This window comes from Zootoca vivipara, chromosome 9 (genome assembly GCF_965207765.1).
Source record: "Zootoca vivipara chromosome 9, rZooViv2.hap1.1, whole genome shotgun sequence".
Lineage (NCBI taxonomy): Eukaryota > Metazoa > Chordata > Lepidosauria > Squamata > Lacertidae > Zootoca > Zootoca vivipara.
The window spans coordinates 3826634-3840424 of record NC_142592.1 but is presented as its reverse complement, the minus strand read 5'-3'; the positions used below and the strand labels follow the sequence as shown (position 1 = coordinate 3840424).

Below are 13791 nucleotides of genomic sequence, written 5' to 3'. Positions count from 1 at the left end.
TTGCATAATATATATATATCGGGGCGACTGGAATCCCCAGGGAAATTTTGGTAGCCTTCTGGAAAACTCATTTTGCTTCCTTCAAAACCCCTTCTTTTCTATACACACACACACACACACACACACACACACACACACACACACCGGTGGGAACCTTCAAATTGGCCTCACCATTTCACTTTTAGCAGCAGTGACTCTATCCAAATCAGTGTTAATTTTTAAAAAGCAGGACCAGTGCTTTTTTTCTATTTAAAAATGTGTTTAGGGGTACTCTCATTTTCCTACTCATATTGAAATATTGGCCCTCAATGGGGCCAAACTTAGATTCACAAAATGTTTAGGGGTATGCGTACCCCCAGAAAAAAAAAAGCACTGAGCAGGACTCTCCCATAATACATGAACCCACACAAACTGGGGACCCAGGTGGCTTTCAGCATCCCAATGCATGTTCTATTTCAGAAAAAGCTCTTACTTCCTGTATGTCCCCATCCATAAACAGTGCAGGTCGTGCCTTCTGGAATGGTACACCCAGAAATGGGCAACCTGATGATGGCCACGGCATCACTGCTTACTGCTGGCCTGGGAAGAGATTATATAAAGACAGGTGTATACTTATTCTTACCAGCCCTTTTAAAATAGAGTTCATGCTCACAACAATTTCAATAGCCAGATCAAGTGAACAGACATGTACTTGCAACTTTTCAAAAAGTTTAAAGTTCAGCAAAAGGACTTAAGATATATTCTAGAACAGGCACGTCCTCCGGTAGATCACTGGAGGTCTGTGGTAGATCACTGGTAGATCAGTGGCTCCCCCCATAGAAGCTGAACAACTTGGGCTCCCCTAAAAAAACTCAACATTTTGGCCCTTCACCCCCCCCCCCAAAACGGGCCTTCCCTCTTCCCTAAAAGAAGCTCAATAAGTTTGACCTGAACCCCACACAACAGGGCTTTCCTTCCTAATAAAAAAAGCTCAAAAACTTTGACCTGAACAACCAAGAAACGGGCTTCCCTCTTCCCTAAAAAAAAGCTCAATGACTTTGACCTGAACCCCCAAAAAGGGGGTAGATCACTGCCAGTCTTTAACTCTGTGATTAGATCGCAGTTTCTTGGGAGTTGGCCACCCCTGTTCTAGAATTTGTTTTTTGAAGCCCACAGACTAAAAGTTTTACGGCAAGTTTCTTTACATGCAGACCCTCCAAGTGTTCCAAATTTCCAGGGGCAGTTCCAGATTTCAGAAGCCACCCCGGTTTCTGATTTGATCCTTGAATGTTCCCCTTTTCCTTAGGACATCCCTATTCTCATCAGAGAAATGTTAGAGGGGATAGCAAGACATCCCGATTTGCAATGGAGCCACAGGAGCCAACTCCTAGGGGCTGAGGGGGTCTTCAGCCCTTCCCCCAATAAAATATTTTTGGAGACAGCCCCCCCCCCCAAAGTTCATGGGCATTGCCATTCAAATGGTGTGGGTGTGTGCGCACACACACACACACACACACCATGTGATTGATTACATGGGGTGGGGCTTACCTCCCCCCCCCCAATATTTAATTCAAGTTGATTGGAGTAAAGAGACAAGATGACAGAGCCTTAGGTTTCTGGGGAAGGAACTGGGGAAGGAGCCTTAGAGCAGTGTTTCCCAACCTTGTGCCTCCAGATGTTTTGGGACTACAACTCCCATCATCCCTAGCTAGCAAGACCAGTGGTCAGGAATGATGGGAATTGTAGTCCCCAAACAGCTGGAGGCACAAGGTTGGGAAACACTGCCTTAGAGAACAATGGGAAGGCGGGGACTTTCAGTCCTTCCAGATGCCTCATTACTTGCTGTGATTTGTTTCTTTGAACAAATATTTAACTTCATGGACACCTGTGTTTTTTAGTGCTGACCTGACTCCAGCTCCTGACAGCACCGCCCATGAGGAAATGCGGCCATTGTGGCGGCGGAGGAGGGGAGGCTCCCCATTCCTGCTACTGTCCATCAGCTGGCATAACTTGAGTAGAACTCATGAACTGGGATTCTTTTCAGGAAAATGACACATTTTTCTACCTGCTTATTGTCCAGGGATTTCTTTTGGGGATCTGTCTAGTGGAATTGCCTTCTGGAATTATTGTTTTGAGAACATTTTCACCAGTGCGTGGGGAGCACATGTTGTGATGTGCAACGTGCAATTATTGTGTGACTGCAGCCCACCAAGTTCTCTGGTCACTTTACTTGGGAATTATATTATATACAGTAGCAAAGTCTCTTGCCATCTAAGAAATGCACAAACCTGCAAAGAAGGAAGCAGGATTACAACTGACCTGGAAAGTTTCAGCAATACCAGTTCTGATCCTTTGGGACCATATACCAGCTGGGAGATATTCAGAACTTGCTTGTGCTTCTCTTCATGTGCTCTTTCAACATTGTGAATTCCAAGCCATGCTTGATAGTTTTTGAGATTATACCTAAGGAAGGAAAATTCAATGGCACTTTGTATGTGGTCCTCTGTCCAAATCAATCAACACTTGGAGTGGGCTAGTTGCTATACGCTCTCTGGATCAGTTTACCATGGGCAGCATTCAAACGTATAATAATAATAATAAAATAATAATAATAATAATTTATTTATACCCCGCCCATCTGGCTGGGTTTCCCCAGCCACTCTGGGAGGCTTCCAACAGAAAAATAAAATACAGTAATCTATTAAACATTAAAAGCCTCCCTGAACAGGGCTGCCTCCAGATGTCTTCTAAAAGTCTGGTAGTTGTTTTCCTCTTTGACATCTGTTGGGAGGGCAGGCGCCACCTAGTTCCCTGCAACTTGGCTTCTCGCAACGAGGGAACCACCAGAAGGCCCTCGGTGCTGGACCTCAGAGTCCGGGCAGAATGATGGAGGTGGAGACGCTCCTTCAGGTATACTCGACCGAGGCCGTTTAACTGTGGTTCAAAGGTGAACATGCAGCATGGTGATGCATACAGCAAAAATCATGGCTGCTTCACTCTTCCCATGCCCCTGCTACACTGCCAGGAGCAAAGTCACAGTTTGGCTCAGCACTCTATCTGAATCCAAGCTCATGGTTTGTTTCTGTTGAGCCTCTTCAATAGTGGTCCAATACTCCCTGCAGCCCTACTTAATTTAGTCTTCTAGTCCTTAGTCCTTCCTGCTTGATATTGGGTTGTTGTTTTTTAAAAAAAACACCATTGGCCAATCTGTTTTGATGTCATAATGGTTCTCTGCATAGGAAGAACTTCCTGACAGTAAGAGCTGTTCAGCAGTGGAATTTGTTACCAAGGAGTGTGGTGGAGTCTCCTTCTTTGGAGGTCTTTAAGCAGAGGCTTGACAGCCATCTGTCAGGAATGCTTTGATGGTGTTTCCTGCTTGGCAGGGGGTTGGACTGGATGGCCCTTGTGGTCTCTACCAACTCTATGATTCTATGATTCTAAGTGTGTTAGCTGCCGTCTCAGCTGCCTGACCAAAAGTTTGCCAGATCCTCTGTATAATTAGAGGGCAGATGCAGGCTCTAGGTACCTCCTCTCTTTCTGGAGAAGAAGCTAACAGGCGATGCCACTCTCTGAACAGGTTGCAAGTAAGAAGGTAGGCAGGTGGGGGCTGGCTAAGGACAGACTGAGGTTGGTAGGGAAGCAGGAGCAAATGAAGGCTAACCAACACCTGGGTGGAGCAAACCACCGGCTGCGCATGCGTGGCGTCGCTACATACAGCGCATGCATGCGACACCGCGCATGCGTTGTACGTAGCGGTTTGCTGCCAGCACCACCCGAGTGCTGTACGGACGGTGGTTGGATCCTCTGCTCACGGCTGCAGCCGCGAACGGAGGATCCTCCATGTGCGGCTGCACGGTGGTTGCTTGCGCTGCCGCGCCCAGAGGCAGCGAAGCGAGCACCCCACGGGGTGCCTTCTTGTCACCCCCCAAGACATGGCACCTGGGGCGCACCGCCCCCCACCCCCTTGCGACGCCACTGTGGGGAAGAGCCCCATTCACTCTGGTGAACATTGCCCATTTCAAATAAAAACACTTCTCATTTCTGTTGGTTGAAATGGAATTTGTATTATTTCACAGGAGAAATGGCAAATATTTAGAAGTTTAAAAATGCAAGAGATTTTTGAAAGAGTTCATCTGAATCTTTAGCTGAGATTCCTGCCTTGCAGGGGGTTGGACTAGATGGGTCTCTTCCAACTCTAAGATTCTGGGATTCGATGAACCATTTGTTTGTTGGTCCATCAACATTAATCCCATTAATACATTATTATTTTTACATTATAAAATTCTGCTGCTTTACTTAAAATCTGTTAACAATGTGACCCCCCCCAAAATGTCTAACATGGTATTCTGAAGGTATAAATTCTAAATACATATTCAAGTGCAGTAGACCACTGAAACTGTGACTGATGCAATCTGGTAGGGAATAGATTTTGGATAATAAGAACCAGCAGAAAAGTGTAAACTAATTCTTTTTGTGGAGGATGGGGCTGGGCTTGTTTATTCCTTATTTTCACATAATCTACATTTGCTGGTTTCAATTACAGCTTAACATAAGTACAGCACATTTCAAAGAGTAATTGCCAAAGTAGTTTATGGCTACAAGGTCAAATTGCATCTGGATTCTTGACTGAACAGAAGTTTGGGGTATTCTCTGCTTCACCACTGAGGTAAATCAATTGTGTGGTAATATCAATTATATGTTTTGAATTATGGTGCTGGAGGAGACTCTTGAGAGTCCCATGGACTGCAAGAAGATCAAACCTCTCCATTCTGAAGGAAATCAGCCCTGAGTGCTCACTGGAAGGACAGATCCTGAAGCTGAGGCTCCAATACTTTGGCCACCACATGAGAAGAAAAGAATCCTTGGAAAAGACCCTGATGTTGGGAAAGATTGAGGGCACTAGGAGAAGGGGACGACAGAGAATGAGATGGTTGGACAGTGTTCTCGAAGCTACCAACATGAGTTTGACCAAACTGCAGGAGGCAGTGCAAGACAGGAGTGCCTGACGTGCTCTGGTCCATGGGGTCACGAAGAGTCGGACATGACTAAACGACTAAACAACAACAACCATCAATTATATGAAAATGATAATTGTTGCAGAATGCAACTTTACAAAGGCTTTAGTCATACAAAGAGGGCTAGGTTGCAACAGAGAGATTCCTACCACAAGCTCTTAAAAAATAAAATTATTTTTTCACACTAACTGTGTTACTAACAAAGTAATAAAAAGTTACTTTACCGAGAAGGAAAACATTGCTTTGCTGTCAGGACCCAGTCTTCCTTTACTAATGAACCTCCACAGAAATGCCTGCCTCTGCTGGAGGAAAAGGTTGAAATAGTTACTTGTAGTCATAAGCAGTTGCATACAATTCAAACCAATATTGTTCTTATTATAACTAACATAAGAACATAAGAAGAGCCTGCTGGATCCGGCCACTGGCCCATCTAATCCAGCATCCTGTTCTCACAGGAGCCGGCCAGATGCCTGTGGACGCAGACCAGGAACAGAGGACCCTTCTCCCCTGCCCTTGTCCAAGCTAGTTGCCTAACAATGTGATGCTGATTTCCAGAAAATTGTTCCCCCTTCAAACCCAGCTCAATGTATATAGATAGCAACCGTACGCTTTTGCCATTGTACCATGGCACGAAAACAAAATTCCTCTTCCCCCAGCAGGTTATAGCTTTGTTTTACTTTCTGTGCATTGCTTTAAAAAGAAGGATAAGCTTGAGGCCCAAGAGTCTTCTACTCTTGGGGTTCTATCCAGTAGTGGCTTTAAATGTACAGAAGCACCTCCCAGGAGACTTCATTTTTGCTTATCTCTTCTACCCAATTTGCCCCCCCCCCATGCCTCTAAGAAGGTTGGTGGGCCATTTGGAACAGTATGAGATATGGCACAGAGGAGAGAGTGAAAATGGGCTAAATATCAATAAACACTCAGCATCCAAAATACACCCACAAAGGGAATCAATCAACAAGAAGAAAAAGAAATACTTCTGTTATCAGAGAGCTCCGCAGCTTGTTTCAACTTTGCATTCTGACCCCCATAAAGGCCTAAAATATACAAGGCTGAAATGCATTGGGCTTGTTTCTGAATAAAATACCATATAGCATATTGCGATTTTTCTCCTTTCCTTTGGGTGAAATATAATATTTATTTATTTATTTATTTATTTATTTATTTATTTATACCCTGCCCATCTGGCTGGGTCTCCCCAGCCACTCTGGGCGGCTTCCAACAGAAAAATAGAACACAGTAATCTATTTAACATTAAAAGCCTCCCTGAACAGGGCTGCCTTCAGATGTCTTCTAAAAGTCTGATAGTTGTTTTCCTTTTTGACATCTGTTGGGAGGGCGTTCCACAGGGCAGGCGCCACCACCGAGAAGGCCCTCTGCCTAGTTCCCTGCAACTTGGCTTCTCGCAACAAGGGAATCACCAGAAGGCCCTCAGTGCTGGACCTCAGTGTCCGGGCAGGATGATGGAGGTGGAGACGCTCCTTCAGGTATACTGGACCGAGGCCATTTAGGATGCTTCACCTGATACCAACATAAATGATTCTGCTAACACAAAACCACCATGGGCTGCAATCCTAGCCCCACTTATCTAAGAAGGAAGCCCCACTGAATTCAATAAGACTTCCTTCGGTGTGGACCAGTTAAGGAGTGTGCTGTTATTCAGGGTAATGGAGATCATTTAGTGAACCACAAAGGCCAAAGGACTGAGTGAGCAAGAACTGGGATGTGGCACACTCATGTTTGAGACCCTGCTCTCAGGACACATGGAAATATTAGTCTGAGATGCATGCTGTCTTGTGGAAGCAATGTAGCGAACTTGTTATTTAATGTGGAAATCCAGCATTTCAACCCTAAAACGGAGAATCAGAGACAATAGGTCTGTTCGAATGTCCAGAACCACAACAGGTCGCTACACTACGTGGACAGCCTTGGGGAGAGGAGGGCATGGGGGTGAATTTGTGTGGCCCCGCTCTCTCCTTTATCACACAATTATTGTTATGTTCTTCTGAATTACCAAATAAGGTATTAGGAAGGAGGGAGGGAGGGAGGGAGGGAGGGAGGGAGGGATTCCACACAGCAAAGGGCAGCACGTACAGCCTTACCTGTCCTTCAAACTAACCATCCATCCTTTGTCAGGTTGAGTTGGGATTCCATTAACAACTCTCAGGTGTTTTGTTGAGGCACAAGGGATAACAGTAGCTGAAAGAATGTTCTTAGGTTACATTATATTCCACTTTAGACCTAAGACTTTGAACAGCTTATACAACTACACTTTCCCATTAAAAGAAAACAACAACTGACAAGCATCTTTTCTCTAAATAGTCTGTAAACCGCTCTAAAATTGATAGTGTTCTTTACCATCACAAATAGCAGTGGGAAATTGTGATGTGGTTCTTGCTGTGAATAAGAGCAGGGGGACAAACCAGGACCCAAGGACCACTTGCAGCATATACGCAGAAACTTTAATAGACTTTGCCATGGTTTAGTGCTTAAATGGGCAAGCTGCAGAAACCTCAAGGAAAGCAACAAGTTCATGCAGTGCCTCTCTTTCGACATACTCGGGAGGAGTGCAGTGGTACCTTGGTATTCAAACGGCTTGACTCCCGAACAGATTGGCTTCCAAATGCCGCAAAACCTGAAGTGAGTGTTCCAGTTTGCAAACGCTTTTCGGAAACCAAACATCCGACGTGGCTTCCAATTGAGTGCAGAAAGCTCCTGCAGCCAATTGGAAGCTGCGCCTTGGTTTTTGAACCATTTCGGGAATTGAACGGACTCCTGGAATGGATTACGTTGGGCTGTTTAGTGTTATGAGTATGACCAATGTATGAACTGAGCCTAAGATGCATCCAGGAAGTGTGAGAAAGGATGGCTAATATACCATAACAGAATTTATGTATTGGATTTATATAAGTGCTACTTACGGTCCAAACTGCCCATTGTAGGAATGGCATCATCTTCACCTACACAGACAACACAGTATAATCAAACCATGATTATTCTTGTTAAATAAACTTATTTACAACTACAATGTATGTATGAAAACTTAAACATGACGAGTATGTTGAAGAATACACATTTTTCTGCTTAGTTTGTGGCACAGGTTCAATATTGTCGCCCACTATGAATATTTTCCCAAGAAGAACATGTATTTGATTTATAATCTGAAACAGCAGCCCTCTTTAGGGGATGCAATAGCCTTTCAAACAGAAGATCTATACTAGGACTTAGGCCAAAATATCCCTCCCTACTTTTCCACCATGTTTATAGGCAGTTAATTTTAGTGGCTTTTCAGGGTTGATTTGGAGAAAGAGCCTCAATCTAGTTACCATTCCCCCAAAAACACACACACACACACACCCCAGAATGATGCTATATCCAAGGGGGAAATAATGGCTTCCATAATTTGTAGAATGTCGCTTGACAATATTCTTGGAAACTTTTCTGTTGGCTTCAGTTTATGCACACATTTTTAGCCAAACAAGGGCTTGCTTTCATTCCATTTTGCCAATTTTAAAGCTTATCTAGATAAATTAGTACTAGCTCCAGGTTGGTCAACTTTTCCCACCCCATTCTCAACATTATCAGATTCTGTAGCCTTTTTTAAAAAAATTACCAGCTAGAGTACAGAACTATATATGCTCCCTACAGACTTTTCCCCACTTCCAGCAATTTTGTAGCACTTCCAGCAATTTTGTAGCTATCATTTATACTGAGCACTTACATCTAGATATAGGGCAGTAGTCCCAGGGGATCTGAGGATCACTTGTATAGCACCAAGGACCATGAACATCATCATCTGGATTACGACAATAATTTTTCTTCAACTTGCTAATATCTGGTTCTTTATATATTGGTAGATGCCTATAAAGAAAATATATGCCAGTAATGTACTTTAATAAGCTTGTATGAACACAAATCAATTTTCTGACTATTAATGGACATTTTTGCCAAGCAATTTGTGCTCTGACGGCATTCACATTTCAGGCTTATGGGGTTTAGAAATAGAGCAGTAGAACCTCGGGTTGCGGACGTAATCCGTGACGGAGGCACGTCCACAACCCGCAGCGTTCGTATCCTGCAGCGCCACTCCTGCACACGCACAAAGTGCGATTTGGCGCTTCTGCACATGCGCAAGTGGCGAAACCCGGAAGTAACCCTTTCCAGTACTTCCGGGTTTCCCGCGGTAGGCAACCTGAAAACGCATAACCCGAAGCGTCTGTAACCCGAGGTACCATTGTATAGGAAATTTCCCCTAAGGCATGGTGGAGGAAATTAACCAGAAAGGCTCATTTGATAAGCAGAAGCCTTCATGAGAAAGAGCAGAGCATTGTGGGAAACTGTTGAGTACTAAAACTTGCTTTAGTTCATAGCTCTCTGTTTCCCGCCCATGTGAGGGAATGATAGAACATATAGCTTGCAGGAAACCCTGAAATCCATATAAAGTAGAATAATAGGAAAATCAAGTCTACGTTTCCGAGCACAGTTCAAAGTGTTGGTGCTGACCTTTAAACCCCAAATGGCCTCGGTCCAGTATACCTGAAGGAGCATCTCCACCCCCATCATTCTGCCCGGACACTGAGGTCCAGTACCGAGGGCCTTCTGACGGTTCCCTTGTTGCGAGAAGCCAAGTTGCAGGGAACCAGGCAGAGGGCCTTCTCGGTGGTGGCGCCTGCCCTGTGGAACACCCTCCCATCAGATGTCAAAGAGAAAAACAGCTACCAGATTTTTAGGAGACATCTGAAGGCAGCCCTGTTTAGGGAGGCTTTTAATGTTTAATAGATTATTTTATTTCATTTTTCTGTTGTAAGCCGCCCAGAGTGGCTGTGGAAACCCAGCCAGATGAGCGGGGTATAAATAATAATATATTATTATTATTATTATTATTATTATTATTATTATTATTATTATTATTATTATCTTTTTTCCCTGGACCTTCAAAACAACAATTGAAGATTCTCCTGAACATGTATTACCTTTCCCAACACCACAATTTATTATGAAATTGCAAGCTGTGCACTGAACTTGGAATCTAATTTTATTGCAATTGCCTTTTCAAAATAAATATTGGACCCAAAATGAATGGTCTGTGAATGAATGGTCAAAAGCACCAGAAGAAGACTTCTCACAGTGCAATACCACCACATCAGTAGGTCATATAAAAGCCCTGGAAAATAAGGGTTTGTGATGGACTTCACTAGATTAAGTAGTCACTTTTCTTCTGAAACAATAAGAAAAACCCCTTGAAGAGTGGAAGCAAGAGAGGGAGAGGGAGTCTATATAAAATGGGATGTGTTCATCCCAGCTCTGCTCTGCAAACAGGGGTATAACTGCATCTATAGGCATACCATCTTGAAAAGAAAGGAAAGAATTAAGTTGAAGGCACTGTAAAAAAATGTTTAGTAAAAAACATGGAAGCCACGTGAACAATATGTTGCAACTTTCTCTACTGATTGAAACGGAAAATATTTTTTTTTCCTTTTAATTTTGTACATACCTTTGTAAGTCTTGAATGTTTTTATCCCACATAGAGCAAGTTAAGCCAAAGCGAGTCTGCGCCATATTTCCCATATAATTCGTCCCATTCCCTCGATAGCAATCTACATAAAGAACGATCATTTAAAAGAAGCTACTAAAATACCAGTGTTACCGGTTTTTTCTAAATACCCTGTTAATTAAAGATAATCCAGTTTTTTAAATTCAGCATACTGTTTAGAAGGTAATACATACAAAAGCAGGGCCAGTAAACAAAGTCATAAGAGAAAGCTAATGTACATGAAGGCAAGAGCTCTTTGAATCTTTTAAATAATTATGTTTAAGGATATAAATAAGTAACTCAAAAGTAAATAAGTGACTTGCTTTCAATATCTATTGCAGATGTACTGGGAATTTTTCAGTTCAAATGGTAATTTGTTGACTGTGAACTTGACAAGGTCGCCCAATGCATTAACATATGAAAAAGCTGCCAATGTATCTTTAGTTCTGCAGTTTAAATCCAGATGTTTTCAGGAGGTTATAAAATGGAACTTTAAGCTAGTCAAGGAAAAGGTCCTGGATTCTGGCAAGGATAGATAGATGCTGGAGTTACTCATCCCCATACAAGGCAAAGGACAAGCACACAGCTGATCTCAAGTAAAAATATTCCCATCTTTGAAATGTACATTTTGGTTTATTTTAATTCAGAAAACATTTCACAACTTTGCATATGCTGTGAATAAGTTTCACATATCAGGTCCTCCCTAACAAGAGAGCACGTGTTGCGGTGTGACCTGGTAACCAAACCCTGTGTTGCGGGTGGGAACGTTTGGATGGCCACAACACCTTGATGCTGGGTGCAATTAGACCAATGGGATGCCAGCTAAATTATATCGAGGGACCTCTATATAAACCCATGCACATGTCCCTGAGCTTCCTCTTTTAGGCCAGTGCATCAGAACACCCGCCCACCTCTCCCTATATTTAGGGCTTGCATGCATGACCTTGCTATGCCATCGCGTGTCATCTATCATTGGGACGGGCACGGCAAGAATTTTCCCCACTTGGCTGATTGGCTGGTGCCATTTGGGTTTCGCCTGCTGTGTAGCAAATTGTCACAACTTGTAAGGTTGTGGATAGGCTCTGGTTCAGGTGATAGGGATGGGGGAACGCTCTCACCATCTCAATGTGAAGGGTATTCCATTTAAGAAATCCAGGGACTCAATGGTTTGGTCAACCCTGAGAGGGGTTGTGCCCGTGCCTGAGTCCAGGGGGACATCTGGGTAGTGGACATAGCATGTCCCCAGCTTTCCGACTATCCAGGTGTTCACCCTAGGCTGACCTATGCTGGTGCTCAGGGTCAGCGCTGCCTGCCAGGGTGCAGGGAGCTAGTCGAACCAGAGCCTATGCAACCACTCACTTGATTGTAATCAATAAAGTTGTGGCCTAAATCCTGCCAAAAACCTAACCAAAATTTTGAGTCTTGTCTGAACTTATTTGGGGGTGGTTAAAGGGTCTACACACACAACTGCAACACTTTTGACACTGTCACTTCAAATAGTCTTGCACTATTCTGCTACATTATGGTGGTGAAGCAGAATCACAGGATGTGTAATTTTAAAAAGAAAAGGGTAGGGTGTGAGGTGCTGATTTTGTAGACTGGGCTTTTCAGACTGACCTTGAAGCCACCTGAGAAAACTGCAGAATGCAGATCACTCGAGAGACTGCTTGTACAATGGAAAAAGGACACACACAAACCTCCCAAGTACAAACCCTCCACGAGCATTTCACTGAAATTTCCTGTCTCTTTCATTATTCTCAAATGTAATTTCTTTCTCATTAATTGATGCAGAATGGCTGAGAAAGTCATGGAAGTCCACTCCCCCCTTTTTGGTGGGTGGCGTTGCGGGACGGCAGACGCTTCACTGGGGCCCCAACAAGGGAATCCTGGCATCAGAGCCCCTTCCTGATTGGTGGTGTGGGCGTAAACCTGAGCCGCCTATCAGGAGTTTTGGTGAATGGGGATGCAGGCCTGGATACGGGTTGGGCCAAGGGCAGATGGGGAAGGCGTCCCTCGGGTCTGCTCCTTGCCCGCACCTGGGGTTCTACCTGCTTTCCCCCCTCAATAGGGTGTGATTTTCAGCACAGCACCAGATTACATTAGAGACACGTGCAAACCAAATATCCTGGTACAGAGACAAAAAAAATTACTCTTGGTTTGTGGTGGCCTCTCTTAAAAAATATTTAATTTGTGCACAGAATGTCAAATCTGCTCCTATGGATAGTATGTCAAATCTGCTACTATTATGGAAGACAGGAGTGCCTGACATGCTCTGGTCCACAGGGGTCACGGAGAGTTGGACACGACTAAACGACAACAACAATGACTATTATGCAGTAAATGACTTAACAAAAAAATTCTCATGATATTCCCAGCAGCATCCAAAACAAGGATTACTATTGAGGAGAATAATATGGCTTCTTCCACAATACTTTAGAATATTCTTATCTTCCTAGCAGATTTTACCTTGCTCACTCGGGGCATCACATTTTGGAATTTGAAAGCAAAACCCAGTGCGAGTTTTTGGGTCGGTAGTAAAACACCACGGTGCCTCGGCTCCATCTGGATTACGGCAGTAGTTTTCTCTTAAGTCCCTATAAAAAAATAAACATGTTAACATATGTCAGGCCCACTGCTGCTGCTTTGCATTGCTTTTTCTAATGCAACTTAGCAATAATAAAAGCTGTTTGACATCTGTGTGTCACTAAGTTTCTGAAGCAGAAAGATTTGCGCAAAAAAAACAACACAAAGTGCGCACACACTCAAGTAAAATTTGGCAATGGAAAGCAGGAGACAACAGGTACATTTATATTCAATGAATAATGGCTATAGTATTTCACATAAAGTGCAAGGGTATCTATACACTCCATCTTTCGGCCACCGTTGCTCCAAATGTATTTTGCCTGCTACAAACTCATGTGAACTGGGACCAGAGTCATCTGAAACCTATTATAAATTCTGCTTTCAGGCTTATGCCAACAATAACCCCTCCCCTCTCAGAGTGAATGGATCTATTTGGTTATAGGGGTAGGGCCCCTTTAGTTTTATCACTGATTTAATTAGGAATCTGAAACCCAAGAGTATGAGAAATGTGATTAGAAATCCTATACAGGTGTTACCTTTTGAAATGGCGTCTAACCATTAGGGACTCTCCTTAAAACAAAGTATCAGTTTGTATTAAAACTGTCAACCTCTTGAAATGTAAGTGTTACTCTCCATTCTTCTGAAAACACCACTCAAGTTCAATTGAGTCTTCAATTTCAT

General features: G+C 43.4%; 1 protein-coding gene across 4 annotated transcripts in view; it reads right to left on the bottom strand.

Moving 5' to 3' along the window:
* The window catches only part of HGF (hepatocyte growth factor), a 59128-nt gene that overhangs the window by 7210 nt on the left and 38127 nt on the right, over nucleotides 1–13791 (bottom strand). For 2 of the 4 annotated variants that reach the window (XM_035128210.3, XM_035128212.3), the window contains exons 9-16: nucleotides 12994–13121; nucleotides 10489–10591; nucleotides 8716–8855; nucleotides 7916–7954; nucleotides 7097–7193; nucleotides 5219–5296; nucleotides 2299–2442; nucleotides 473–579 (exon numbers count right to left, since the gene is read on the bottom strand). In XM_035128210.3, coding sequence (XP_034984101.1) covers nucleotides 473–579; nucleotides 2299–2442; nucleotides 5219–5296; nucleotides 7097–7193; nucleotides 7916–7954; nucleotides 8716–8855; nucleotides 10489–10591; nucleotides 12994–13121 — 836 coding nt within the window. The remainder of the gene's footprint in view (nucleotides 1–472; nucleotides 580–2298; nucleotides 2443–5218; nucleotides 5297–7096; nucleotides 7194–7915; nucleotides 7955–8715; nucleotides 8856–10488; nucleotides 10592–12993; nucleotides 13122–13791) is intronic. The other 2 variants (XM_035128211.3, XM_035128213.3) reach the window with 1 other exon arrangement.